Here is a 25,735-nt window from a genome sequence, read left to right on the forward strand (position 1 = left end):
TGCGCGCGCGCGCTATCTTGTTATGTGGAATTCTCTTCATGCAGACCTCAATGAATGACTTTTTTCTCCCACAAATATCAGTGTCCCTTGTGTTCCACAATTTTTCCATTCCCATGCTGGGTAACTCATCTGTTTGGCTTAGTAGCTTCCCTGTTTCTGAGGCCTCTTTAAATGTTTTCCCTTAAGATTAGCTCTCATACATGCCATCTAGCTCACAAAACAACCCACACCAAAGCACAGCTTGCCTTTATTTCAAATAACTCATTTCATTTTATGCAACCAGCTCTTTATTCCTTCTCTACATTATCTTCTGGATACACTAATAAGTAAGACAAGGTAAGAGGTCTGAGTTTGTGACTGACTATAGCAACAGATGGCAGGTCTTATTGCCTGGCAACAGTACAAGATGACCATCTGTCTCTAATATGATTGCACAGAGTATTAGATGTACCAGAACACTGAATGCAGAACACTCTTTCAACAGCACACAGTGCCAGGGTTGTGGGAATTAATACTGAACAAGACTGCTGGGAATTAGAGAGGAAGCCAGAAGTATGTTCCTTAAGCTCCAAGGGCTATATCAAAAACAAGAGACAAGGCATTTTTTAAATTATACACAAATATGCACGGTAGACTATTGGGCTTCTGGTTTTTTAACGGTTCCAAAGTACAGCACACGTGGTATTTTTATGAATACTGATTAAACTGAGAAGCAAAGAGAAGAATAATTTCTTCTCTACATGACAATTGCCATTGCATTCTAGCAGGCAGACAGGCTAATGATCAGATTTTCTCTAAACGAGCTTCCTTCCCTTGTCTTTTTTGAACACTAACTAGTTGTATAGCCAAGAGTCATCCTTAAACTGTCCCTGCACCCTCCAGCTTCACATTAAATTAATCTCTATCTGAGAATTGTAATGAAAAACCACCGCCTTTATTCTCATTTTCTCCCCTTTGAAAACTGTTGGAAAATTTCACACATACAGATAATGTGTTTTGATCAAGTCCACCCTCCAGTGTCAAGCCTCCAACTCCTTCCTTATCCCATCACCACTTTTCCCTCCCAACTTCATCTGTTCTTTTTTTTAATCCACTGAATCCTTTTATATGGATGGGTGTAGGACCATCTTCTGCATGGGTAGCCTCTCAGGGGCCTTCATTCTCTTTGCCACAAATTTAGTTTAGATCCTTATTACTTCTAACGTGAATCATTCCATCTGTACTCTTAAATGGTCTCCCCATCTTTGATCTAACTTTGGCCCATTTTGCACAGAACACCAATCTATAAGTAAAAGAAAATTTCTAGAAAGGTCTTTCAGTCTGGATACTACCTATATCTCCCATCTTATCTCCTACTTTTCATACTGTTCTCTTATATATGCTTACTTAAACTTTCACCATATTACTCATAGGGGCAGGCCAAAATTATATATACTTCTTTGAATGAATGACCCAACCCATCTACTCACCTGTTTCCCCGTCTTACTCCTCAAATTGAACCCAGGGCTTAATGCATGCTAGGCAAGTGATTATGGAGTTATGCCTCCCAACACTTTCTTTTACTTTTTACGTTGGGAGAGGTTCTCACTAAGTGGCCCACATTGGACTTAAACTTGCTTTATAGCTAAGCAAGCTTGCAATCCTCCTGCCTCAGCCTCCCAAGTAGCTGGAATTATAGGCCTGGCTTTTATTTATCTTTTTAAAAGAGTACAACATAATATGCATAGATTCTTATCATCATGGATGATGGACACACTATTTCCTGTCACCATGGGCAAATGATGTAATGTCTCTGGGCTTTGGTTTTCTCATCTGTAAGTCAGGGAGAACAAAATAAACTTCTTGAGTGTATCCTGCCTATTGTTAAGAGTTTTTTGGTCTTGTCTGGCCCACGGTCAGGACAATTTTTCTTACCCGCCAGTCCCGCAACCGCTCAGACCCAACCAAGTAAATACATAAAGACTTATATTACTTATAAACTGTATGTCCATGGTAGGCATTTTGTTAACTGTTTTTATATCTTAAATTAACCCATTTTTATTAATGTATAAGTTGCCATGGTTCAGATACCGGCTAGTGGCTTACCAGTATCTGAACATCTGTTTCTCATTGTGGCAGCTGGCAGGGTCTCTCTGCCTCAGCCTCCTACTTCCCAGAATTCGCCTCTCTCCTTGTCCCGCTTATACTTCCTGCCTGGCTACTGGCCAATCAGTACTTTATTTATCAACCAATCATCTACAACACCTGCCTATTGGCCATGTTCTGAGAGAACAAAATCAAACACATACAGAAATCTCATATGGAAAACATTGCTTATTACCTACTTATTTATGATCACTATGATAATTCTCCCTGTGTTCCATGTTACAGTGATCCTTCTATTCCTGAGGTGCTCAGTTCTTGAGTTCCATCTTCCTTTTTCAGGCTATGTGGACTGTCCTCACACTTCTACTCTCTTCTTTCCTAGTGCCAGATACACCTTACATTCTTTTTGTTGCCATAGCACCTTGTATGATGTCCAATCAAACTGGGCAGTGGTGGCGCACACCTTTAATCCCAGCACTTGGGAGGCAGAGGCAGGTGGATTTCTGTGAGTTTGAGGCCAGCCTGGTCTACAAAGCGAGGTCCATGACAGGCTTCAAAGCTACACAGAGAAACCCAATCTCAAAAAAAAAAGTACAATCAAATAACAATCATAGCATCTCACCTTCTAGACTAAAAGTTCCATGAGTGTGAGCAGTGGGTTTTGTTCCCCAGGGACCTGGGACTCAGTACATAGCCAGTAAGCAGGACACACACATAAATGTTTAGTGAAGAAATACATCATGTCTTATGCAGCTTCACCTGACAAAACATCTCAACTTCTAAGAAAGAGTTGTGACCATCCTTTACTGTTACTCTCACTGGTTGATAAATAAAGCTGCTTGGCCAATGGCGAAGCAGAATAAGGTTAGGCAGTACATTCAAACGAAGACAGAGATGAAGAAGGGCAGAATCAGGGCAGATGCTGTGAGCTGCCCAAGAAGCAAGATGTGATAGAGCCAGTAAGTCACAGGCCATGTAGAGATACATAGATTAATAGAAATGGGTTAATTTAAATGTAGAGCTAGCTAGTAATAAGCCTGGGCCATCAGCCAAGCATTTATAATTAATATAAGCCCCTGAGTGATTATTTGGAAATGGCTATGGGACAAGGCGGGACAGAGAAAAGCCTCTAGTTACATTTGGCATCCAAAGTGGGGCTTGAACCCATGACCCTGGGATTAAGAGTCTCATGTTCTACTGACTGAGTACTACTCTCTATAAATCACATGTAAGTTTTTCCCCATTGTCCCAGCTTAGGAGAGGTAATTTCTTCTTTTTTTAAAAAAAATCTGCAGAGCCAGGCGGATCTCTGTGAGTTCGAGGCCAGCCTGGGCTACCAAGTGAGCTCCAGGAAAGGCGCAAAGCTACGCAGAGAAACCCTGTCTCGAAAAACCAAAAAAAAAAAAAAAAAAAAAAAAAAAAAAAAAAAAAAAAAAAATCTGTTCCTAATCCTTAAATGTCCTATTAACAAGAACATGATTAAATATAGCATTTATAACTCATGGAATGGAAACTACAAGTATAAAAATGTAAGTTAGAAATACTTAAATAAAAGTTGAAAAAATATGAAGCAAAAGCGAGCCAACATCAAGTACTCTTGCAAACTGAAGAAAGCAAAAGGTAAGAGATAAGAGCAGGGGCTTCAGCGCAGGAGTAGAGCACTTGGTTTATATGCATGATGCTGTACTTTCAAACCCCAGTATTGCCAAAAGATAAGATATAAGCCTACACCTGTGCTTTAAAATAAGAATTACTATATCTTACAACCAAAGGAATAAAACCTAGCACATTATTTATTTTTTTATATTAAGAAATCACAAGGTAGAGACTGGAAAGATGGATCAGCAGTTAAGAGCACTTGCTGCTTTTGAAGAAGACCAAGATTTGGTTCCTAGCATCTACATAGTAGCTCACAACTGTCTGTAACTACAGTTCCAGGGAATGCAATGCCACATAAAATAAAATTAAAAATTCTTAAAAAATTCACAACATAGGTGTAGTGACTCATATCTGAAATTTCAACACTTGGAAAGCTGAGGCAGGATGATCTCCATTGAGTTCAAGGGCAGCTTAGGCCATACAGCAAGTTCTAGGCTAGTCCAGCTAACAGAGTGAGAGCCAGTTTCAAAGAAATGATAGTGGTCATTCAAAAATGTCTTATACCTTTACCCTCAACTCTAGCCTTATACTTTTAATTTAAAGATTATTGATTAAATTCTGAAAAACCATGAAAATGACAGGGAATGTTGCACAGCATTAAGATGCAGTTTACTTCCATGTTATAGAGATCTCAAGTCAGAATGCCTACTCCTTGCAATCACATCTCAAGAAGACAACCTGAGTTGAGAGGTACCTGTAATGGCTGCCTTGTCTTATTAGTGGTTAATTTATTCTCTGCTACAGGTATTGCCACTGCCATCAAATACTGTGACACTTTCTGCTAATTTTGTACTAATGGTTTGTAGTTAAGTGTGTAATTTTAAAAATTACGACGTGTTTTACTTTCATGTTTATGTTATACATTGCAGCCATACTAGCCAGAAAATTTTATGTGTTTTCAGCAGTTTAAAGCAAAAAAGCATAAACTTACCACAACTTGCAACACCTGTTCATTGTGAAGAGAGGAGGAAGAGGAAGATGAAGAAGAGGAAGATGAGGAAGAGGAAGAAGAGGAAGGAGAGGAAGAAGAAGAAGAGTCAGCCATCATCTGTGCCAAAGTCTGCATCAATGTTTTTCCAAGAAGAAAAAAGGAGCTGAACATGGCAATTACGCCAAACACCATTCCAAAATTGAACCTGGCAACAAGGACAAAAACAAACATGTAAGTGTACAATTCTTCACAATGCATACACTAACAAAGTAACTGACTGGCCATGTTTCACAACTTTTAAACAACGGGTAAAAAGATCAATAGCTGGCCTTGTTTTCTCCATCTAAACTAACTGACTCACAGACAGTTCTAACAAACTAAAATACTCTGACACCCAAAAAAGCTGAATATTATTGCCAATTTAAAAAGGGGATGGGGGTTTCCTCTCCATTTGATCATTTATATAGCACTGTTTTGATTGTTTTTAATATAATTAGGAATGTTCTTAACATTGGGGCATGCATTCTTTTTTCATCCATTCTACTGTTTGCATCTTATTTTAGCTTCACTTTGTGATAAAGTAGTTTAAATATCAATGGAGTCAAGTTTAATAGTTTTATTCTGCTGTTTTAATCATTAAAATTACTTTCATAGTTGGGGCTGATCTGTTTCTTTTCATAAGTTCTGTTGTGAAATTTAAAGTTGTAGAACTGTAATAGTATTATTTTTGTTTTATTGTTCACAGAATTTGAAGTATTATCTTTTTCAACTATTATTATTATTTTGGTTTTTAAAAACAGAGTTTCTCTGTGTTGTTTTGGTGCCTGTCCTGGATCTCACTCTGTAGACCAGCTTGGCCTCGAACTCACAGAGATCCGCCTGGCTCTGCCTCCTGAGTGCTGGCTGGGATTAAAGGCGTGCGCCACCACCGCCTGGCTCAATTATTTTTAGTTACTGTTTTTTCTTAATCATTCATGGCCTAGTCTTAATCAATTTTATTAGTCTTTCCAGAGAACTGAATTTTAGGTTTGCCTATTTTTATTACTGTATACTTTTTGATTATCTAATTATTTACATTTAGCTTGAACATATTTGGAACTTATATTTGTATATTTGTGTAATATATATATACACACATCAATATCTATCTATCTATAGAGAGAGGAGCAAAGAGAGAGAGAGAGAGAGAGAGAGAGAGAGAGAGAGAGAGAGAGAGAGAGAGAGAGAGAGAGAGAGAGATCTCAGACTGGCCTGGAATTTGCTATGTTGTCCAGGCTTCCCTCAAATTCTCAATTCTCCTGCCTCAGTATTCTGAGTGCTGGGATTCCTGCTGGGAGCTTTATTTTTAACAAAAAGTAATTTAAAGTACACTATTCACAAACCCAAATTTCTCTTAACTAAGAACCTTTTATGGGGAGCTGGTGATATGGTTTAAGAGGTTAAGAGCACTGGCTGCTCTTGCAGAACACCCAGGTTCAGTTCCTAGTACCACATGACAACTCACAACTGTCTGCCACTCCAGTTCCAGGGGTTCTCCTGTGAGTCCTGCATGCAGGTGGTACACATTCAGCAAAACAAACATACAAAATAAAAAATAAATACATCTTTAAAAAAAGAAATTGTTAGGATATTAGGTATCCCAAAGACCATGGAAAACACAAAATCATAAATTTCCCTAAGTGTCTTATTTACTTATTTATTTTATTTTAACTTTATTTGTGTCCTCTGGAAGAACAGCAAATGCTCTTAACTGCTGAACCACTCTCCAGCCTCCTCTATTTTATCTTTTTGCTTGTTTGAGACAAGGTCCTCATGCAGCTCAGACTGGCCTCAAACTTGAAATCTAACTTAGGATAGCCTGGAATAAGAGGTCTGCACCAATATGGTCAGGTGCCATGATTTTTAATGTATGAAAAAGCACAATGATACAATTGCTTAAATATATATATTTAAGCTATTTCTTATGATAATTTAATTAAATTACTAATAACCCCCAAAATTAAAGATAAAAAGTACCATTGGTAAAGCATCCTTGCTTTCCGCCGTCCCCAACTGTAAAAGGCACGATTAAAAACTGAAGTTTGCCATCTTATATGAAAAGGAGAGATGCTCAATCCATTTTTTCCCAGCCAGTCTTCATAAGAATGTTTAAAATACACAGATGACTAAGAGAAAGAAAAGTTCAGCATCACTCAAATTTGAAGGACAGATTTATAACATAAATAAAGGTTAAAAATAAAGAAAATAAGTACTGTATAAGAAATCAAGATGTTAGTGGTTCAACAACAGTGGTCCTCACCCTTCCTAATGCTGCGACCCTTTAACACAGTTCCTCATGTGGTGGTGGTGACCCCCAACCATAACATTATTTCATTGCTACTTCAAAACTGTCATGTTGCTACTGTTAGGAATCATAAAGTAAATATCTGTGTTTTCTGATGGTCTTAAGTGACCCATGTGAGAGAGCCATTTGACTGCCCCCACCAAAGGGGTTTCAAACCATAGGTTGAGAAATCACTGGTTTATAGTATTTTTTGAGATAGTTTTACATAACCCAGGCTGGCCTCTAGTTTCCATGTAGCCAAGGATGACCTTGAATTTCAGATCCTCTTGACTCCCCCTCCCAAGTGCTGAGATTACAGGCATGTGACAACATGTCTGGTTACATAGTATTGGGAGCAAACCTAGGATTTTGTGCATGCTAGACAAGCGCTCCACAAACAGAGCCACAATACCCGCCTCAAATATTTATAATCTTAAAGCCTTACATTTATTCTTCAAAGTATTAAAGGTCTTGGGTTAACTGAGTAGCTGGGTTAGGGTCCAGGGAAATATAGTCCAAGAGCAAAATCTGGCTTATAGCCTACAATATAAGAATAGTTTTTAATTTTTTAAGGGATTATTTCTTTTTAAAAACAACTGCTGGGGATGGGGGTTATGTTAGTTACTTGTCTAGATACTGTGACAACAGGGCAGCTTTAGGAAGGCTTTAATTTGGCTCACAGCTCCAGGGTAGAGCCCATCATGGAGCAGAAGCTATGGCAGCTAAAGGCTGAGGAGGTTGGTGCTTATTGGTCACATTATATGCACAGTCGGGGGGCAGAGGGAGATGAAAGCTTGTGCTTAAGTGCTTTCTCCTTTTTTGTCCAGTCCAGGACCCCATCCAATACGAATACTACTTCTCACATTTGGGGTGTGTTTTTTCCCTCAATTATCCTAATCTAGAAAATCTCTCACAGCTATACTCAGGGAATTGTTTCCATGGTGATTCTAAATCCCACTAAACCAACAATCAAAAGCAGCCAGCACAGTGGTGTGTGCTTGTAACCCCATCACTTCACTGGAGAAGGAAAGGCAGAAGTATCTCTGCAAGGTCACAGCCAGCATGGTTGACATCATGAGTTCCAGGCCAGCCAGACACACATAGAGAAATGCTGTCTCAATCCTGTCTCTTTTAAATAGACAACAAAACCCAAGAATATGTAACAGAGATCCCATGAACCATAAAGCTTAAGATACTTACTATTCCAGCCCTTAAAAATATCCCAACCTTGCCAGGTGGTGGTGACACACAACTTTGATCCCAGCACTGTGGAGGCAGAGGTAGGTAGATCTCCATGAGTTCAAGGGCAGCCTGGTCTATAGATCGAGTTCCAGGAGATCCAGGGCTACACAGAGAAACCGTGTCCCTGGGGGAAAAAAAATCCTGACCTCTGCTTACAACCATGAAGTCCGTAAGAAATATGTGAGTCAAAAATGCAAGCCACATATAATTTTAAACTGTCTAGTCACCAAATTTTAAAAAGGAGAGATTCATTTTTATGTATTTGTAATCTGTAATACCAAGATATCATTTTAATGTATAATCAACATAAGAACACTGAGACACTTGTTTCTAGTATTCTTTGAACTGTGGTATCAAAATTATACTCATAGCACATCTCTATTCAGACAAGCTTTTCAAATGCTAGGTAGCCACATATAGCTAATAACTACCACAGTGGACAGCACAGGTTTATTTTATTGCCACACGAAGGAAAGACATCTTTTGAGATCATTTTTAGACTTCCAGTGGATTCTACAGAAGAGCCGGCTTAGTTTGAATTGGTATTTTCTATTTTCATCTAAGTAAGCCTCAAGTTAAACCAACTTTGACCAAATGAAAGTACAAAATTTACCCATTATCCTCTTCGTCTCAGTAGCAGCTCTTAAATTTCCCCAGGGGTTACAGTGATAGCTGCTTATAAACAGTCACAAGGGTCTTATCTTTTAGAAAGGCTGAAGTCCTTGACTAAGGTAGATCTATAAATACCAAGGCAGTTACAGAAAGCACTGGAAGTACCTTACTGTCATCTGTATAAAAAATGCATTTGTCCTACAAGGCTATTTCAGCTCTTTTACCATCATAAAGAAATGACCTGAGTCTGAATGCCAGTATCTGTAATTGTCTCTACTGTCTTCTGATGGCATTTTAAGTTTGCTTGTTTTCCAGGACTTGACAAGGAGATTGGCATACCTGTGCAGCAACAGTCCACTGTGGAAAGCTAGAAAAATCAACAGTAGAACAGCAAACCCAGAGAAGGTGAATGTTTTTAAAAGGCAAGGTCTCAGGCACTGGAAAGACAGCTTAACCCATAAAGCAGTGGCTGCTCTTCCAGAGGACCCAGATTCAAATCCCAGTACCCACATGGTGGCTAAAAACCACCTGTAACTCTAGTTTCAGGGGATCTTACAACCTCTTCTGGCCACCAAGGGCACTGAATGCATGTAGTGTACATACAAACAGACAAAACAGCCATATACACTTTTTTTTAAGGCAAGGTCTTAACCCCAGACACTGATCAGTACCATTAGCTCAGGGGTTGATGCTTTCATATAGAGGATGCCTCAGAAATTAAAGCCACATCCTTATCACTCATTTGCTTGACCTGGGGCTGACTGTACAAGTTTGATGAGTTCCTTTTATTTGGAAAATTTTCTACATATGAAACAAGAAAAAACCACATGGTTTTTTCTTTTGAAACCAATCTCCAAATCACTGTGGCCTGTGCTGCTAAACACAGCCAAATCCATCAGTGATTTCCAAACAAATGTGCAGAGAAATCAGTGGAGAGTCCTGTTAAGCTACAGATTCTGATTGTACAGGTCTTAGTGGTAAGACCTGAAGTTCTGTCTTTCTAACAAGTGCCCAGTATATCCAAGTGTTATTGGTCGTTTAACCTCAGATTTATGTAGTATATCATAGAGATGCATTAATATAATACTCTCCGTAATTTTAGGTGATCCTTCCTATTGTTATTCCTATTTAAAGACAAGAAATGGAGCACAGGTAGTTATTTGTCCAAGGTCACCAAGGTTAGGAATTGGCAGAGCCTAGTTCTCCTAAGGACTACACTTCCTAGATCTGGCTTTAAAGTTTAAATATGACAAAAAAGCACAAAGGCCATTTCATTTTATTGTTATCTAAAACACAATGCCATGAGGCATTTTGTTTAAAAGAACACATGTAGGTTTTACTATTCATGATTTTAATTTTTAAACCCTTGGGAATTTTTATGTTCGTATTCTCCACACCCATTCCATTCTGAAGGTGTCTAAAGCACGTGCTCAGGCACTGTTGAAATTTCTTCTTACCATTCCAACACCCACAACACTCAAAAAACGCACTGTATGCCCTGGGTGTGTGTCGTCACTGTGAAGAAGGGAGTGTGGGATGTAATTTGAGTAGAAAATGTGGCTATCTAAATTCTTACTACTTAAGCATGCTACTTTAAAGCATGGTCTGTGGGTCAGCACTGTCGGCGGGACAGAGGAACTGGTTGAAAATACAGAATCTTAGCTTTCTTTCCAGATCTGCTGAATCAGAATCTAAATTTTAACCGGAACCTCGGATACATTTGTGCACTTTCGAGTTTGACAATGGTGATTTAAATCACGATTTGAATTTGATTTATCCCAATACCAGCAGTGTCTCTCCGGTCGTAACCTTAGCACAAAGAAGGAAAACAATGCCTTTTCCTAAGCGGATGTTTTAGTTTCTTTCCTCCTTCGAGCCCTGCCTCCCAAGCCCACACCACAGGTTCCTCCCGGGAAGGAGCCCAAAGCTGCAGGGACCCGGCGCCCGCAGTGCGGCAGCGGCGCAGGCCGCCACACCCCTCCCGCAGCCTGCCCGGCTTTATTTACTCCGCCGGACGGATACACCACGCGGGAGGGTGCACGTAGACACCGCCGGCGGAGCGGGTTCCAGCCCCCCGGAGGAAACTTGGCAAGGGAGGAGAAAAGGCCTCGGACACCACAGGACCACGCGCACCAGCCCTGGACTCTGCCGGCTAAGGCCTTAGGCCCGAGGCCCTCACCTTCAACACCAAGTCGGCCAGGTAGACGGCAGTCCAACCACCCACCACCACCACCACCAGCGACACCGGAATCATAGTAGCAGCGGATGGTCGGCGGGCCCCGGCGTCCTCCTTCTTCGATCCACAAACCAGCCGACCGCCCGGCGCCTCACAGCCCCAGCACCCGCGCGGGAACCAAGTTGCTACCGGGTTCTTTGCCCGGGTGGCAACGTTTCCTTCCGGACTCTTCCGGTGAGGACACTCAGCCGGTTTTGCGAGTGCCGGAAAAAGCTTGGGTGTTTTTTTCCCCCCTGGGACTCTCCCGCTCGGTCATTTTAGAAGCACCGTGCTTTCGGTTGCCAGAGTGCTAGTGATTGCTTAGGCTTGACCCTCCCTGCTGTTTGCTCTCCCTTCTCACTGATTCTTAACTCCGGTTTGTTGTGCTTTTTAACATAGCAGGGCTTTGGAGTTATTAGAAATAATGATACATACCCACATTCAAATTAACCACGTCTCTTTGTAACCGCTTTATTTACGGCGACATTTTTTGATAAGTGTATCTGTCTGTGTACCTTAGTCCAAATAAGTAACATGTCTATCCCTGAAATTCCCTCCAGGCTTCCCTTCCTAGTCATCTTTGCCCCCTATCCCATTCTGATTTTTTTAATATTTAATTTTGCGTAAATAGAATCACAACATTTAAATAGGGATTATTTTGCGTGACATTTTTTTTTTTTTTGGTTTTCTGAGACAGGGTTTCTCTGTGTAGCTTTGCGCCTTTCCTGGAACTCACTTGGTAGCCCAGGCTGGCCTCGAACTCACAGAGATCTGCCTGCCTCTGCCTCCCGAGTGCTGGGATTAAAGGCGTGCGCCACCACCGCCCGGCTTACGTGACATTTTAAAAAGATATGTCCATATCACTGTTTTTGTTTGTTTGCTTGTTTTTGTTTTTAAGACAGGGCCTCACTATGCAATCCTAGCCTGGCATTCACTGTGCATACCAGGCTGGCTTTGAACTCTCAGAGATCCCCCTGCACCAAAATTTGGCTGTTCACTAATTTTTAAGAACTTCTCATAAAAAAAAAACAAAAACAAAAACAAAAACAAAAAAAACGAGTTTGGAGTTTGGTGCTACTATTACATATTGGATGGAGCTCTGGGGATGGCAAAATAGCTCATCAGGTAAAGGCACTTGCTGCCAAGCCTGAATACCTGAGTTCAATCCCAGGGAATGACTTGATAGGAGGGAACCAGCCCTTGCAGAGTGTCCTTTGAGCTACTCACCCATAAAATAGGTAAATAATAAGTTAGGGAAACTTCTAAAAATGGGAGCATTGAACATCTGCCTTAGGTGAAACTTGTAAAACTTGGAGCATTGAATATCTGCCCAATGACATAGAGTGTAGTTCTCAGCTTTGGTTGCACATTAGCTTCCCCAGGGGAATTAAAATTCCTGATGCTTACTGTATAGCCTGAACCAATTAAATCAGAGGCTTCATGAAACAGACCCAAGTCTGTGTTTTTTAAAATCAGTCATGTCATGTCACTATGTAGCCCAAGTATATAGATCCACCAAACTAGATAACCTCCTGAGGTAAGGACAGGGCTTTGAGTATGGCCAGGGATATATTGTAACTAACCCTGAGCTACACCTTCTAGCCATAGTGCATTCTCTCCTCCTCCTCCTCCTCCTCCTCCTCCTCCTCCTCCTCCTCCTCCTCCTCCTCCTCCTCCTCTTTCTCCTCTTTCTCCTCTTCCTCCTCTTCCTTCTTCCTCTCTGTGTCTCTGTCTCTGTCTCTGTCTCTGTCTCTGTCTCTTTGTGTGTGTGTGTGTGTGTGTGTGTGTGTGTGTGTGTGTGTGTGTGTGTCTTGTTTTTCGAAACAGGGTTTCTCTGTGTAGTTTTGGAGCCTGTCCTGGATCTCACTCTGTAGACCAGACTGGCCTTGAATTCACAGAGATCCTCCTGACTCTGCCTCCCGAGTGCTGAGATTAAAGCCATGAGCCACCACTGCCTGGCTTGCATTTTTTAAAACAAAGTATCTGTATCCCCTACTGACCCGGAATCCCCCCTACACAGCACAAAAAACTTCTGGTCCTTTTATTTCCACTTCCAGCTAGCTACTGTTGGATGCTGGGATCAACAGAAATGAGACTAAGTCATGTACGGCAGACAAGACAGGCAAGCTTTATTGGGACTTCAGCTCTTGAGCAGAAGGGAGCTAACACTAGACAGAAGCTATCAGGCTGCTTTGTTGAGGAAAAGGTGCAGCATGCTTTTACTGATTCTTTTTGGGGAGAGTGGAGTGATTTGGCAATTGCCTCATTAATTGTGAGCATCTTTTCAATAGATGCTCTTTTTCTTTGCAGCAAACATCTTGGTCTTGTACCGGATGGGCAAACCTGAGGTGACTTATCCAGGGAACAATTGAGTTCATCCTGTTGCTGGCATTATTGCTTTTCTGAAGGTCTTTTAGAACTTGACTCTGGAGCAATTGAGTTCCTTTTCTTATTGTCGTCACATGGCATAAATGCCCTAGCCTCATAGCATGCTTTCCACTTTATAGAGCTGAGGTATATTGTACTTGGGCTGCCACAAAAGTGTAAGGGTTGGGTAGAAAATAGTGAATGTTCCTCCAACAGGTAATAAGCCACATTAGTCTCGAACTCAAGTCAATATCTCTACATAGAAAACTGACTGAGTACAGTGAGCTCAAGGGTTAAGAGAGCAAAGCCAGGTGTGGTGGCTCATGTCTATAATCACAGCACATGGGAAGCTGAGGCAGAGGGCTCGGCATGTCTAGAAGGCTAACCTGAGCTACAGAGAAACCATGTCTGAAAAGTTAGGACAACCAAGGGAATAGATTCAATATGAGGCCAGATGCCAAGCCATTTTGGTCATGCATTAGATGTCCATAGGTACTAGAAAAACAGTTTTGTTTGTTGTTTGTGTTTGTGAGGTGTTTTGGTTTGGCTTTTCCTTTCTTTCTTTTTCTTTTCTTTCTTTTTAAGCAAAAGTGGCCTTCAAGTTTCTGTAATGTAACCTAGACAATTGTTCTAGGATACATACCATAGGTGTTGTCTACAGTGAAGCTAGTTGGAACCTAATTCCTGATTACTCAAGACCAGGTGAACTTGAAGGCCTTATTTAGGTATATTCCTGTGAGCAATTTCTCTTCACTTTTGTTACTTGTATGCCCTGACTTTTTTCACTTGCTTCACTCATGTGGAACTAGTAATCTAAACATTCTAGCCTTGTAGCAAAGTATGGTACTGTGTTTTATGTCAAAGCTGTTGAGTGAGCCAGCGAGCATGCTAGCATTGGAGTCAGAAAGAAAAGGCTCGCTGGGCAATGTCTCTCTGGCTTCAAAACTGGTTTTGTTTTACCTAGTTGTATGCATTATTTTTGTGCTTTTAAAAATGACTTGAATTTTCTTTTAGTGTTATAAATGTTGACATTCAAGCACCCTGTGGATTCATGATTTTCCATATTTCCCTACTGTGATAACCTTTGAGAATTTCTGAAGTATAAATGATAGCTATCCACTTACAAAAACCATTACCTGAAAGCTTATTTAAATTAATTTTATACTTTAAACTAATTTTTATTTTGTTTTGTTTATTTTTCTTTCTCTCTCTCACTCCTCCCTTCCACCTTTTTTAGTTTTTCAAGACAGGATTTCTCTGTGTAACAGCCCTGGCTGTTCTGGAACTTGCTTTGTAGACCAGGTTGGCCTAGAACTCAGAAATCCACCTGCCTCTGCCTCCTGAGTGTTGGGATTAAAAGTGTGTACCACCACCACCTGGCTATAATTTAAAATTTTAACTTTAATTTATAATAGTAAATTTTAAATAGTTTTGGATTTTTAATCTTTTAATTCCTCTAACAAAAAATGACATTGGCTGAAACAAAAAGTTAAGCGATATTTACTGCTCAAAATTTCACAAAACTAAATAAACATGGTTGAACTTTTATTTACATACTATTTTCAAACGTTATTTTGTATGAATGTGTTAGAATTTGTACTTCTGAATTTCCAAGTCTATTGGTACACTGTTACATTTGATTTGACCTTTGTTTGCTTTTATATAATGGCTCTGTGGTTTTAACCTTGTTCCTTCCTGGGAGGAGACTATTAATTTAACAGTGGAAATGGCTTCTCTTTTGTTAGCCTGGAGCTTTGTCTGGACCACTTGCTGGGACAAGTACCAGCTACTGTGTGGCTATCTGATAACCCTAGATGTGAAGGAAATGAGTTATTTGTGATTTTCAGTTCCCAGCCTAAAAATGTAGTTATTCATCTGAGTTGATTTTCCTACCAGGAGCCCAGCAGTCAAAACAAAGCACTGAATTGAATCCTGCTGGTTGCTGGAATTTAGCAGTAGTGGAAGCCAGTTGGTGGCAGCAGAAGAGGCCAGATAGGAGACAGAATGGCAATGAAGAAAGCTGGGATTAAAAAAGATCAAGGTATTTTTCAGTAAAATAAGCTTGTGACTTCATTTGCAAAACATTTTGGATTTCTGTCAAGGAACTGTTTTAACTAAAGGCTACATAACTGAGCTTTTATTCATTATTTGTAGAGGAACATCAAATATGTATTTTGGCTGAGTACAAACAGCTGCATATTAAACATTGATACTTGGCAGAAACAGAATGTCACTATCTTCTGAGATAAAAATATACATGAAATGTAAATTTTTAAAAATTGTATAATTTTAAATTAAAGCATTGGTATACAATTAGTCATTGAATAACGTATTCATATTTTCAAAGCATGCCGTATAGTGTAAATATATCATTTTTATTTTTCAATTAAAATATTAGTATTCAAAAATTGAGAGTTTGCTATTACATGCATGAATATTTCTCCTCAATTTAAGCCGATCATTTGCTTCTGGGGTTATTATTCTTTACATTTCTGATACTAACATTTTACCAACCAGGATTAATTAGTGTGTACCTTCGAAACAAACTCAAATTCAGTTGATTTGTTTTCTGTTTAAATATTTATTATTTTTAATTATGTGCAAGTGTTTGCAGATGTTCTTAGAGGTCAGAGGTATTATATCCCCTAGAGTTACAGTTACAGGCCACCCAACATATGTGCTAAGAATCAAACTCATGTTCTCTAAAGAATAGTGTACACTCTTAACCACTGAGCCATCACTCTAACCACCCCCTCACTGGGATTAAACAGCAAATATTTCTGATTTGTTTGCACTACGTATCTTCATGACATGTCAGTTTGCACAGATGGAAACATAGCAATCAAATGGAGACTTTATCATGTCCATAGTTCCAGATGAGTTTTAGGATTCCTCAAGATGGAGGGAAGGGTGACTGGGGATTCCACCACTGGCAGTGAAATGTTGATAGCATCCCTCAATAGATAGGCAGTGTTACTTCTACTCAGGCTTTATTTGTGCAGACTAGTCAAGGACCGAGGGAGCCGAATCCTGTGTGTATCTGGAAGTTGAAGACAAGCCAGGTAGGCTCTCATTTTCACTTAAGGGGGAAGGAGGAGTAGCAGATAGAAACTGCCTGACCCTGCCATCATGAGACACTTATTAGTGTTCATGCTGCTGTAAAATTAAAATGGTTTAGCGTTCCTTCTGTTGAGTAGGAATTGACTAGCTAAAGATTCATCTTCAGAATCAGTCCCACAAATGAAAGCTTTGATTACCAGGTGAAGAAATATATTTTTTGAACCTTTTTAGGGGGAAGTCTTTTTTCTTTTTTTCTTTCTTTGCCTTTTTTTTCTTTTGCTTGCACTTAGCTATATAGTCAGTTGAATAAAATTTGTCCTTCCACTTTGTTCTACAGATATGACAATGGAACAGTATAATTGGCCTTCAAGAAGCCAGTGATCTTGGTTCTTCCATTTTCATTTGTTCTATTGTATATGCCATAGTATGAGCACTTTCTGGAGAAGAACGAAAACATCTTCAACAGCTATTATATCATTGTTTTTTCTCAGGTTCCAGTAATCCAGTTATATTCTCTGTAGGTAGTTTCAATACATTGACATATCTTTTTATCTGAAGTATATACTTTTGTTTCATTCATGATGACTTTAATATGTAGTGGTTGTGATTCTATCTTGATAAGCATATGGCAAAGATACTTCTAAATTCCTTGGACATCATGTAACTTGTCTTGACTGAGGATGAGTGAATTGGCTTATTAATATCCTGTTATGAGGGAAGTATATTTGCATTCTGATTAGAGTACTAAAGGGAATGAACAAAACAAAATTACATGTTTCTGATTCTTAAGTCACTCTTAAACGTCAGCTTGAGTTTGCTATGTTATTGACAGCAATATCATGATTTGCTTCCTTATGTATTTTTTCACCCCATGTATGGGTTTTCAAATTGTATTATGCTAATAGCTGTGTAAGATCTCAGCAATCTCCCAGCAACCAAGCCCAAGCAGAGCTGAATTCATCAGTGATTCATCATTTGTCCAACTCCAGTATGACTTGTAGTTGTTTCTCCACACCTAATCTATGATGTCCATATAAAGTAGCACACTTAGCAATATTGTAGCCTTTCTGTACACAGCAGAATACAATTCAAAAATGTTTTTAATAACAAATTTTGTAAAAGAACTTATGTAGAATTCAAAGCTTCAGCAAATCACAGAAATTCTTCATCTTTATTTACTAAATAGAGACAGATGTTAGTCCAGCTGTTACTGCTTTCTACGCAATAATCTTTGCCTCATTGATATTCATGCCTTGTATAATCCATTACCTTGTTTGTGAGCTGGACCTAGCGATAGACTTTTAACAAATAAGACGTGGTAAAAAGCATATGCTTTCACATCTTTAATTAGGATATAAAAACATTGACTTCCATCTTGTTACTCTTTCTGTGGATTTTCTCACTTGCTTCTCTACTGTTTTCTCAGCTTCTCTGTGAAAAAGACTATGTGGCTTCTACCCAGCAACCAGTGAGAAGCCGAGACCCTTGGACCAACAGGTAGTGAGAAACTAAATCGTGCCTACCACCATTTAAGTGAGAATAGAAACAGATCCTTCCCTAGTTGTGCCTGAGATGACTGCTTTGCCATCAAACACTTTCATTCCCACTTCAGAAGAAACCTTGTGCCAGATGAAAGAGAGACAGTGGTTCCCAACCCACAGAATTGGTGAGATAATAAATGTTGTTTCAACCTACTATCTTCTGGAGTAATTTTTATCAACAGTGGATAACTAATATACCAATCAAGAGTGGCAATGAAGCCTGTTGGTTGATGTCTGGGAAATACAATCAGTAGCTCTAGACTACTTAAAATACTGTGTATTTCCATAACTTTTTCATCTTGCCAAAGAAAAATTCTGTACCCCTTAAACCACAACTTGCCATTTCTCTTTTCCTTGGCTCCTGGCAGCTGTTAGAGAAAGTGAGGCCACAGACAAGAGACACAAATTCTTGGTGCTACCTATAGCAGCCTGAGTTCATAGATCTCTACTCAGATGAAATAGGGGTTTTTTGTTGTATTTTGTTTTTTGTTTTTCAAGTGTATCCCTGACTGTCCTGGAACTTGCTCTGTAGACCAGGCTGACCTTGAATTCAGAGATCCACCTGCCTCTGCTTCCCGAGTGTTGGGATTAAAGCCATGCACCACAACCACCCGACTTTATTTATTTGTTTATTTATTTATTTTTAGGCAGGGCCTTACTATGTAGCTCTGGCTGGCTGTCCTGGAACTTATTCTGTAGACCAGGCTGGCCTGGAACTCACGGAGGTTGGCCTGCCTCTGCCTCCCGAGTGCTGGGACTAAAGGCGTGCGCACCATGCCTGGCAAACATAGGATTCTTGACTTCACTGCAGAAAGCTATTTCAGGACTAGCAACTTCTTACTTATTTTTTTTATTGCTATAATAAGAAACCATGGCCAAGGCAGCATTTAAAAGAAACTCTAATTTGAGAGCTCATGTTTTCCCAGGGTTAGAGTCCATGATCAACATGGTAGGGAGCATGGCAGCAGGCAGGCAGGAAGGCAGGCATGGCCCTGGAGCACATTACATCTTGAGACACAACCACAGACCAGAGAGAACCACCCTGTATGGCATGGGCCTTTGAAATCTTAAAGATTGCCTCTAGTGACACATCTACTTCAACAAGGTTATACATACCTCCTAACTTTCCCCAAAGAGTTCCACTAACTGGGAACTGAGTATTCAAATATATGAGCCCATGGGGACCATTCTCATTCAAACCACCACAGCCAGTATGAAGCAAAATTGTTTGTAGGGAAGAGATTTTAAGCATGATATGGGGAGGGCATAATAGAGGCACACAGGTCTAGGGTTTTCAGTTGAATCCCACTATGTGTCTTTATAATAGTCCTATAAATGATCTTGGTGGCTCCTGATGTGCATTGTATAGGGTTACCATTGATAAGGCTGAATTTTAGGTCACAAGGGTTGCATATTCTCATATTGTTTATCCTGGTGTATGCCAGACTAGCTAGCCTTCAAGCATCTGGGAATAGTCCGCCAGCTTTGGGAGATTTTCCTGTCTCTACTTCCCACCTTACCATAGAAGCTCTGGGATTACAGACAAGCGCTTTACCCACTGAGCTCTCTCTGCACCTTCCATATTTAAAAATTCTCATTTGAAAATATTTCTACATAAAAAGTATATTGTCTCCAGCTATGGGGATGATGGTATAGTTGGAAAAAGTGCCTGTCATGGAAGCATGAGGGCCTAAGTTTGGATCTCTAGCTCCCATGGAAAAACCTGCTTGTCTAAACTCCTGTGTTGGGGGACCACCATGATGAAGGCAACTCTTATAAAAAAAAAATTTGCCAGGTGGTGGCACACACCTTTAATCCCAGAACTCAGGAGGCAGAACCAGGCGGATCTCTGTGGGTTTGAGGCCAGCATGGTCTACAGAGTGAGATCCAAGACAGACACCAAAACTACAAAGAGAAACCCCGTCTCAGGGAGGGGGGGGGACCAAAAAAGAAAGAAAAAAAACATTCAATAGTAAGCCTGCTTACAGTTTCAGAGGGCTAATCTGTGGTAAGCTGGAGGAGTAGCTGAGGGTTCTATATCCTGATCTGTAGGGGGAAGAGAGAGAGAGAAAGGGAGGGAGAGGGAGAAGAGGGAGGGAGGGAAAGTGCTACTGGTTAATGCTGTGCCTTGTGCTCATCACAGTGCTTTAACATTTTTAAAATTACATTTATTTGTATATTTTCTGTGTGTATGTTTGTGGGCATGTGTGTGCCACCGCATGTATGTGGGGGGTCCGAGGACAACTTTGAGGATTAGCATGACAACCTGAGTTTGATCCCCAGATCCCACAAGGTGGTAGAAGAGAACATCTCCTAAGAGTTGTCCTCTGACCTCCACACATGTGCCATTGCATGCATGTACCTGTATTCAAACACACACACACACACACACACACACACACACACACACACACACACACACACACACTTATGATACATACCCATACACACAGAGACACACACAAAATGAGTGAATAAGTATTTAAAGTTAATTTTCTGTTTCCTGTTCTATTTCATTCACAGTGGACTTAGAAAGAGAACCCAGGATGGTGAGATGGCTTTAGTGGTAAAGGATCTTGCTTCCAGGCCCAAGGACCCAAGTTTAAGCCTGAGAACCTATGTGGAGATTGAGTCTCATGACCCACATGGAGGTAGGAGAGAATCAGTTCCCACAAGTTTATGGAATGTATTTTTGTGAGGTAATTCCACCAGAGAACACACATGGACACTTTTAAAGCCAAATAGAAAGTCTGTTTTGTTGGCTGGTGGCTTCACATGGAACTTGCCCAAATCGTGCAGCCCTAAGTTTCACCATCCTGTGTCTTTTATATACAAAACCCACATCCCTGTTGACTCACTTCAGTTAGCAAGAACACTTAGCAAAAATCAAAACTACAGAAGCCAAAAAGCCAAGTTAGTACATTTAGGGACTTTCCTGGATCCTGGAACTACGGACTAGGTCTTTGATGGCTTCAGTCTTTACTTCCATCTTGGCAGATGCTGGGGCTTATGTGCTAGGTCAGAATGGTTTGTCCAACATGGTGTCAGTTGTGCTAAGGTCTGGAGGCCTTTGTATATGCTGCTGTGGCCTATATGTGTTCATCCCTGAAAGAAATAAAATGTAATGAAAATTTTTTAAAACTCACTCATTAAAATAGAGAAAGGAAGAAACAGAGAGGAGGGAATCTGAGAGTTAGTGGGAAAGAGAAAAGGATTTAGTGAAAAGCTAGAGCAACCCTGGGATTAAGATTGAAAGTAGGAAGAGATGAAGGGAGGACTCTGTGGTAATTAGAGTGTCTTGAAGTTTAATCAGTAATAGGTATGATGTCCACTATGAGGGATTTAAGTAGGAGAAAAAAAACTAACCTTAGGATACTTGCTGTTTATTGTGCTTAAAACATTTGGCCTTTAAATACCTTTGTCAGATTCTATTTTTTCTTTTATTTTGACATATTATTCATGTACAGTCTGGTGTACAACTTTAAAGGTTAATCTCCCTGAATTTTGACATATATTTATAGCTATTTCACCACCATAGAAGACATTCCAGAATCCCACACCCATTCTCAGTCAGCAGTTCACATATCCCTAAGGACCAGTATAATTTAATCCTTAAGCACACAGGCTCTAGGGTTAGATGACCTTAGTTTAAATTGCAACTCAATTGTGCAATTTTACAAATTTCAACATTCCTGTAATGGTTAATCTCTGTTGTCAGTGTGACTGAATTCAGACTTATCTAGAAGACACACCTTGAGGTGTGTCTGTGAGGGAGTTTCCAGAGAGGTTTAACTGAAGAAGGAAGATCTACCCTGTATGTGAGCAGCACTGTCCCAAAGGCCAGGCTTCTGTACTGAATGAAAAGGGAACATGGGGTGCACATGCACATTCACCTCTTTCTGCAACCGTGTCCTTCCAGATGTGAGTCCCAGTCATACTCTTTTGCTACCATGAACACTATCATCCCATCCCTCTCAAACCATGAGCCCCCACATAAATCCTTCTTCCCTTGTTTCCTGGTTAGTATTTTTTCACAGTAACTAGAAAAGAAACTAATACATTTTTTTTTCATTTGTAAAACGCAGGTAATGTTTAAGTGTTTTGTCTTAGTTAGGGTTTCTATTGCTGGGATAAAACACCATGACCAAGTTGGGGAAGAAAGGGTTTATTTGGCTTATACTTTCATATCACTGTTCATCACCAAAGGAAGTCAGGACAGGAACTCAAATAGGGCAGGAGCTGGTGCAGAGGCCATGGAAGGGTACTGCTTACTGGCTTGCTCCTCGTGGCTTGCTCAACCTGCTTTCTTTCTTTTTTTTTTAATTTAATTTAATTTTATTTTACAATACAATTCAGTTCTGCATATCAGCCATGGGTTCCCCTATTCTCCCCCCTCCCGTCCCCCTCCCCTTCCCCCCAGCCCACCCACCCCCCATTCCCACCTCCTCCAGGGCAAAGCCTCTCCTGCCCCAGGACTGAGATCAACCTGGTAGACTCAGTCCAGGCAGGTCCAGTCCCCTCCTCCCAGGCCAAGCCAAGTGTCCCTGCATAAGCCCCAGGTTTCAAACAGCCAACTCATGCAATGAACACAGGACCTGGTCCCACTGCCTAGATGCCTCCCAAACTGATCAAGCCAATCAACTGTCTCACCCATTCAGAGGGCCTGATCCAGTTGGGGGGGGGGGCCCTCAGCCTTTGGTTCATAGTTCATGTCTTTCCATTCGTTTGGCTATTTGTCCCTGCGCTTTATCCAAACTTGGTCTCAACCTGCTTTCTTATACAACCCAGGACCACCAGCCAGGGATGGCACCACTCACAATGGTTTGGGTCCTCCCCAAAATGTCCTACCGGCTTGCATACAGCCGGATCTTATGGAGGTGTTTTCTCAATTGAGGTTCCTCCTCTCAGATGACTCTGCCTTTGTCAAGTTGACATAACAAGGATTGTCAAAACAAAATAACAGTTTTCTTTCATTTACTTTGTAATATTTTCTAGTGTGACAATCTAAAGAAACATTAGTTTTGAATTTTTTATTTGTATCACGTTTTCAGGAAGCATAAATTGTTTCCACAAGTATTCCCATTGATAATTTGCATAGTATAGTTTGCACCTTGTCTTAAGCCATTTTGACTTTTTGTAACAGGATACAATAGAGTGGGTAATTTATAAAGAACATAACTTTGTTTTCATACTGTTATACAGGCTTGGATCTCCATGGTTAAGGTGCTGGCATCTGGTAAGCATTTTCTTTTTGTTTTAAAGATTTATTCATTCTTACTTATGTAATGTATGTATGTATACCACTTGCATACCTGGTACCCACAGAGGCCAGAAGAGGGCATCAGCTCTCCTGAAGCTTGAGTGTCAGATGTATATATAGTAAGGTACCATGTGGGTGCTGGGAACCTAACCTGGGTCTTCTGCAAGAGCAGCCAGTGCTCCTAGTGACTCATCTCTCCAGTCCCATGGTAAGGGCCTTGCTGCATTCTAACATGGAAGAAATCAGAGCTAGAAAGCAAAAATGGTTGGAATTTCCTTCTTTGAAATGGCAGAGCCCTCGTGGCCCAATTACCTCTCTGAATTGCCACAATACTAATAAAATTCTGGCATGAGTTTTGGAGGGGGAAAATTGTTCAAATCATAGCATATTTTCTGTGTAAATATTGTATAATATTCTATGCATATTCACAAAGAACATTTCATTCATTCCATTTTAATGAATTTGAGTAAGAACTGCAAACTGGCAAGCAGCTGCACTTGGCACTTTCAGTTTTTCCATCTACTTATTCAGTTATCTTATCATTCAGACAATTGAAAACTGCTGAATTATTATCCATTCAGCTAAAAACCTGCCAAAGGTCAACCACAATGATCCTGATTTCAGCAAATCAAATGATGCAAAAAGTTTAAAAATGGTTTTAGAGCTCAGCAAAAATTTGGCCAAAGAAATTTTTCATGCGGGAAACATGATCTAATCATCTATTTTTTCCTTACCCTTTGAGAAAATGGAATTGTCCAGTAAGTTATATTATATAATTCCAACAAAATCTTCTGTATCTAATTAGTTGTAAAAATAACCATCAGAAGGCAATCATGTGTAGCAAAAGCCTTTCATCTTTGTAAATTTAAAGAATAATTTCATTTATTATGTAAACTTAAGCAATATAATCATCCAAGCTTCTTACCTTCTTTTGCAATAATTCTTAAGTGGAAATATATGTTGTGTGACTCCTGTTTTTTTTTTTTTTTTTTTTTTTTTGGTTTTTCGAGACAGGGTTTCTCTGTATAGCTTTGTGCCTTTTCCTGGAACTCACTTGGTAGTCCAGGCTGGCCTTGAACTCACAGAGATCCGCCTGGCTCTGCCTCCCGAGTGCTGGGATTAAAGGCGTGCGCCACCAACGCCCGGCAACTCCTGTTTTTTATTAAGACTAGTTAGATTCATGTTTCAGATATACATTAGAATCTCCTGGAGGGGTGTGGATCTTCCAAAACAGCTTGGTTCTGACATAAGATGATATGGGAAGCTGAGACTCTTTGTTAATGTTTACATACTCTCTAGGCTTCTATAGGATGTCTTTATTTGGCCATATATCAGTTTGCATCATATGAAAACTCTCCTACTACAAAACACAAGCACTGGGTAAAATGAGGAAAGCATCCCGTTAAATGCATAGTTACTTGGGAGTGAAGCTCCATGGTAGAATACTTGCTGAGCATGTGCAAGCCCTGGGTATCTCTACCACTAACCCCCCAAACAAACAATTATAGGGAGAATAATAAGGCAGTTGTAGTTATTTATTGCTTATCCATGAATACAAAATCTGGGGGGGGGGAATACCTGTTAGTGTTTACACTTGATATTTACCCTCAAGCTCATGGTTCCTATTCAAAGGAAAGAGGTGATTAGATCACTTAAGGCTATATCTTCATCAGTTGATTAATCCACTGATGGATTCAAAACTTATTGGGCTATTGGGAGGTGGTAGACTTTAGGAGGTGGAGCCCATTAGGAAGTAGATCACAGGAGAAATGTTTTGCTTTTAAAGAATATATTTTGCTCATAGCTCCTTTTTGTCACTACTTCCTGATTTCCACGAGGTGAGCAACTTTGTGCTAGCACATGTTCCTCGCCATGATGTGTCTCATGGGGGGAGGCAGCAGAAACAATAGAGCCATATATTCATAGACTGAAATCTATGAAACTAGAGCCAGTATGAACCTCTGGTCTTTTTAAGTTATCTCATGATTTTATCACAGTGATGGAAAGTGGATTAACAGTCTCTTTAAGTGATTTTGTTATTGGGGGACCATCATACAGCATTGTTTATGTACCTAGGCTATATGATATGGCATAGCCTGTTGCTTCTACAGCTGCAATGAACAAAGCAACACAAGATTAAATCAAACACAAGGCAAAATGATACAGTCAAGAAACCAGATAAATGAGATATATGTGGCTGCTGGTAGATTGAGCTGCTAGAGCAGTGGTTCTCAACCTGTGCATTGCAGTCCCTTTGTGGAGGGTTGAATGACCCTTTCACAGGGGTCACATATCAGATATCCTGCATATCAGATATTTATATTATGATTCATAATAGTAGCAAAATTACAGTTATGAAGTAGCAGTGAAAACATTTTATGTTTAGAGTCACCACAACGTGAGGAACTAACTATATTAGAGGCTCACAGCTAGGAAGGTT

General features: G+C 40.1%; 1 protein-coding gene and 1 long non-coding RNA gene across 11 annotated transcripts in view; one reads left to right on the forward strand and one right to left on the reverse strand.

Moving 5' to 3' along the window:
- Mbtps2 (membrane bound transcription factor peptidase, site 2) overlaps positions 1-11,169 on the reverse strand; it is a 47,492-nt gene extending 36,323 nt beyond the window's left edge. Inside the window, exons 1-3 of one of the 2 annotated variants that reach the window (XM_015992157.3) lie at positions 11,032-11,165; positions 6,692-6,840; positions 4,676-4,880 (exon numbers count right to left, since the gene is read on the reverse strand). In XM_015992157.3, coding sequence (XP_015847643.1) covers positions 4,676-4,880; positions 6,692-6,840; positions 11,032-11,106 — 429 coding nt within the window. In that variant the 5' untranslated portion in view covers positions 11,107-11,165. Of the gene's footprint in view, positions 1-4,675; positions 4,881-6,691; positions 6,841-11,031 lie in introns of both variants that reach the window. The other variant, XM_015992159.3, reaches the window with a different exon arrangement.
- LOC107400732 (uncharacterized) overlaps positions 11,126-25,735 on the forward strand; it is a 49,797-nt gene continuing 35,187 nt past the window's right edge. For 5 of the 9 annotated variants that reach the window (XR_013048089.1, XR_013048088.1, XR_013048090.1 and 2 more), the window contains exons 1-5: positions 11,126-11,262; positions 15,331-15,475; positions 17,921-18,160; positions 20,559-20,686; positions 23,238-23,271. This is a non-coding gene — a long non-coding RNA (uncharacterized LOC107400732). Of the gene's footprint in view, positions 11,263-15,330; positions 15,476-16,436; positions 16,497-16,831; positions 17,012-17,920; positions 18,161-20,558; positions 20,687-23,237; positions 23,272-25,735 lie in introns of all 9 variants that reach the window. The other 4 variants (XR_006068234.2, XR_013048092.1, XR_006068235.2 and 1 more) reach the window with 4 other exon arrangements.

Source organism: Peromyscus maniculatus, chromosome X (genome assembly GCF_049852395.1).
Source record: "Peromyscus maniculatus bairdii isolate BWxNUB_F1_BW_parent chromosome X, HU_Pman_BW_mat_3.1, whole genome shotgun sequence".
Lineage (NCBI taxonomy): Eukaryota > Metazoa > Chordata > Mammalia > Rodentia > Cricetidae > Peromyscus > Peromyscus maniculatus.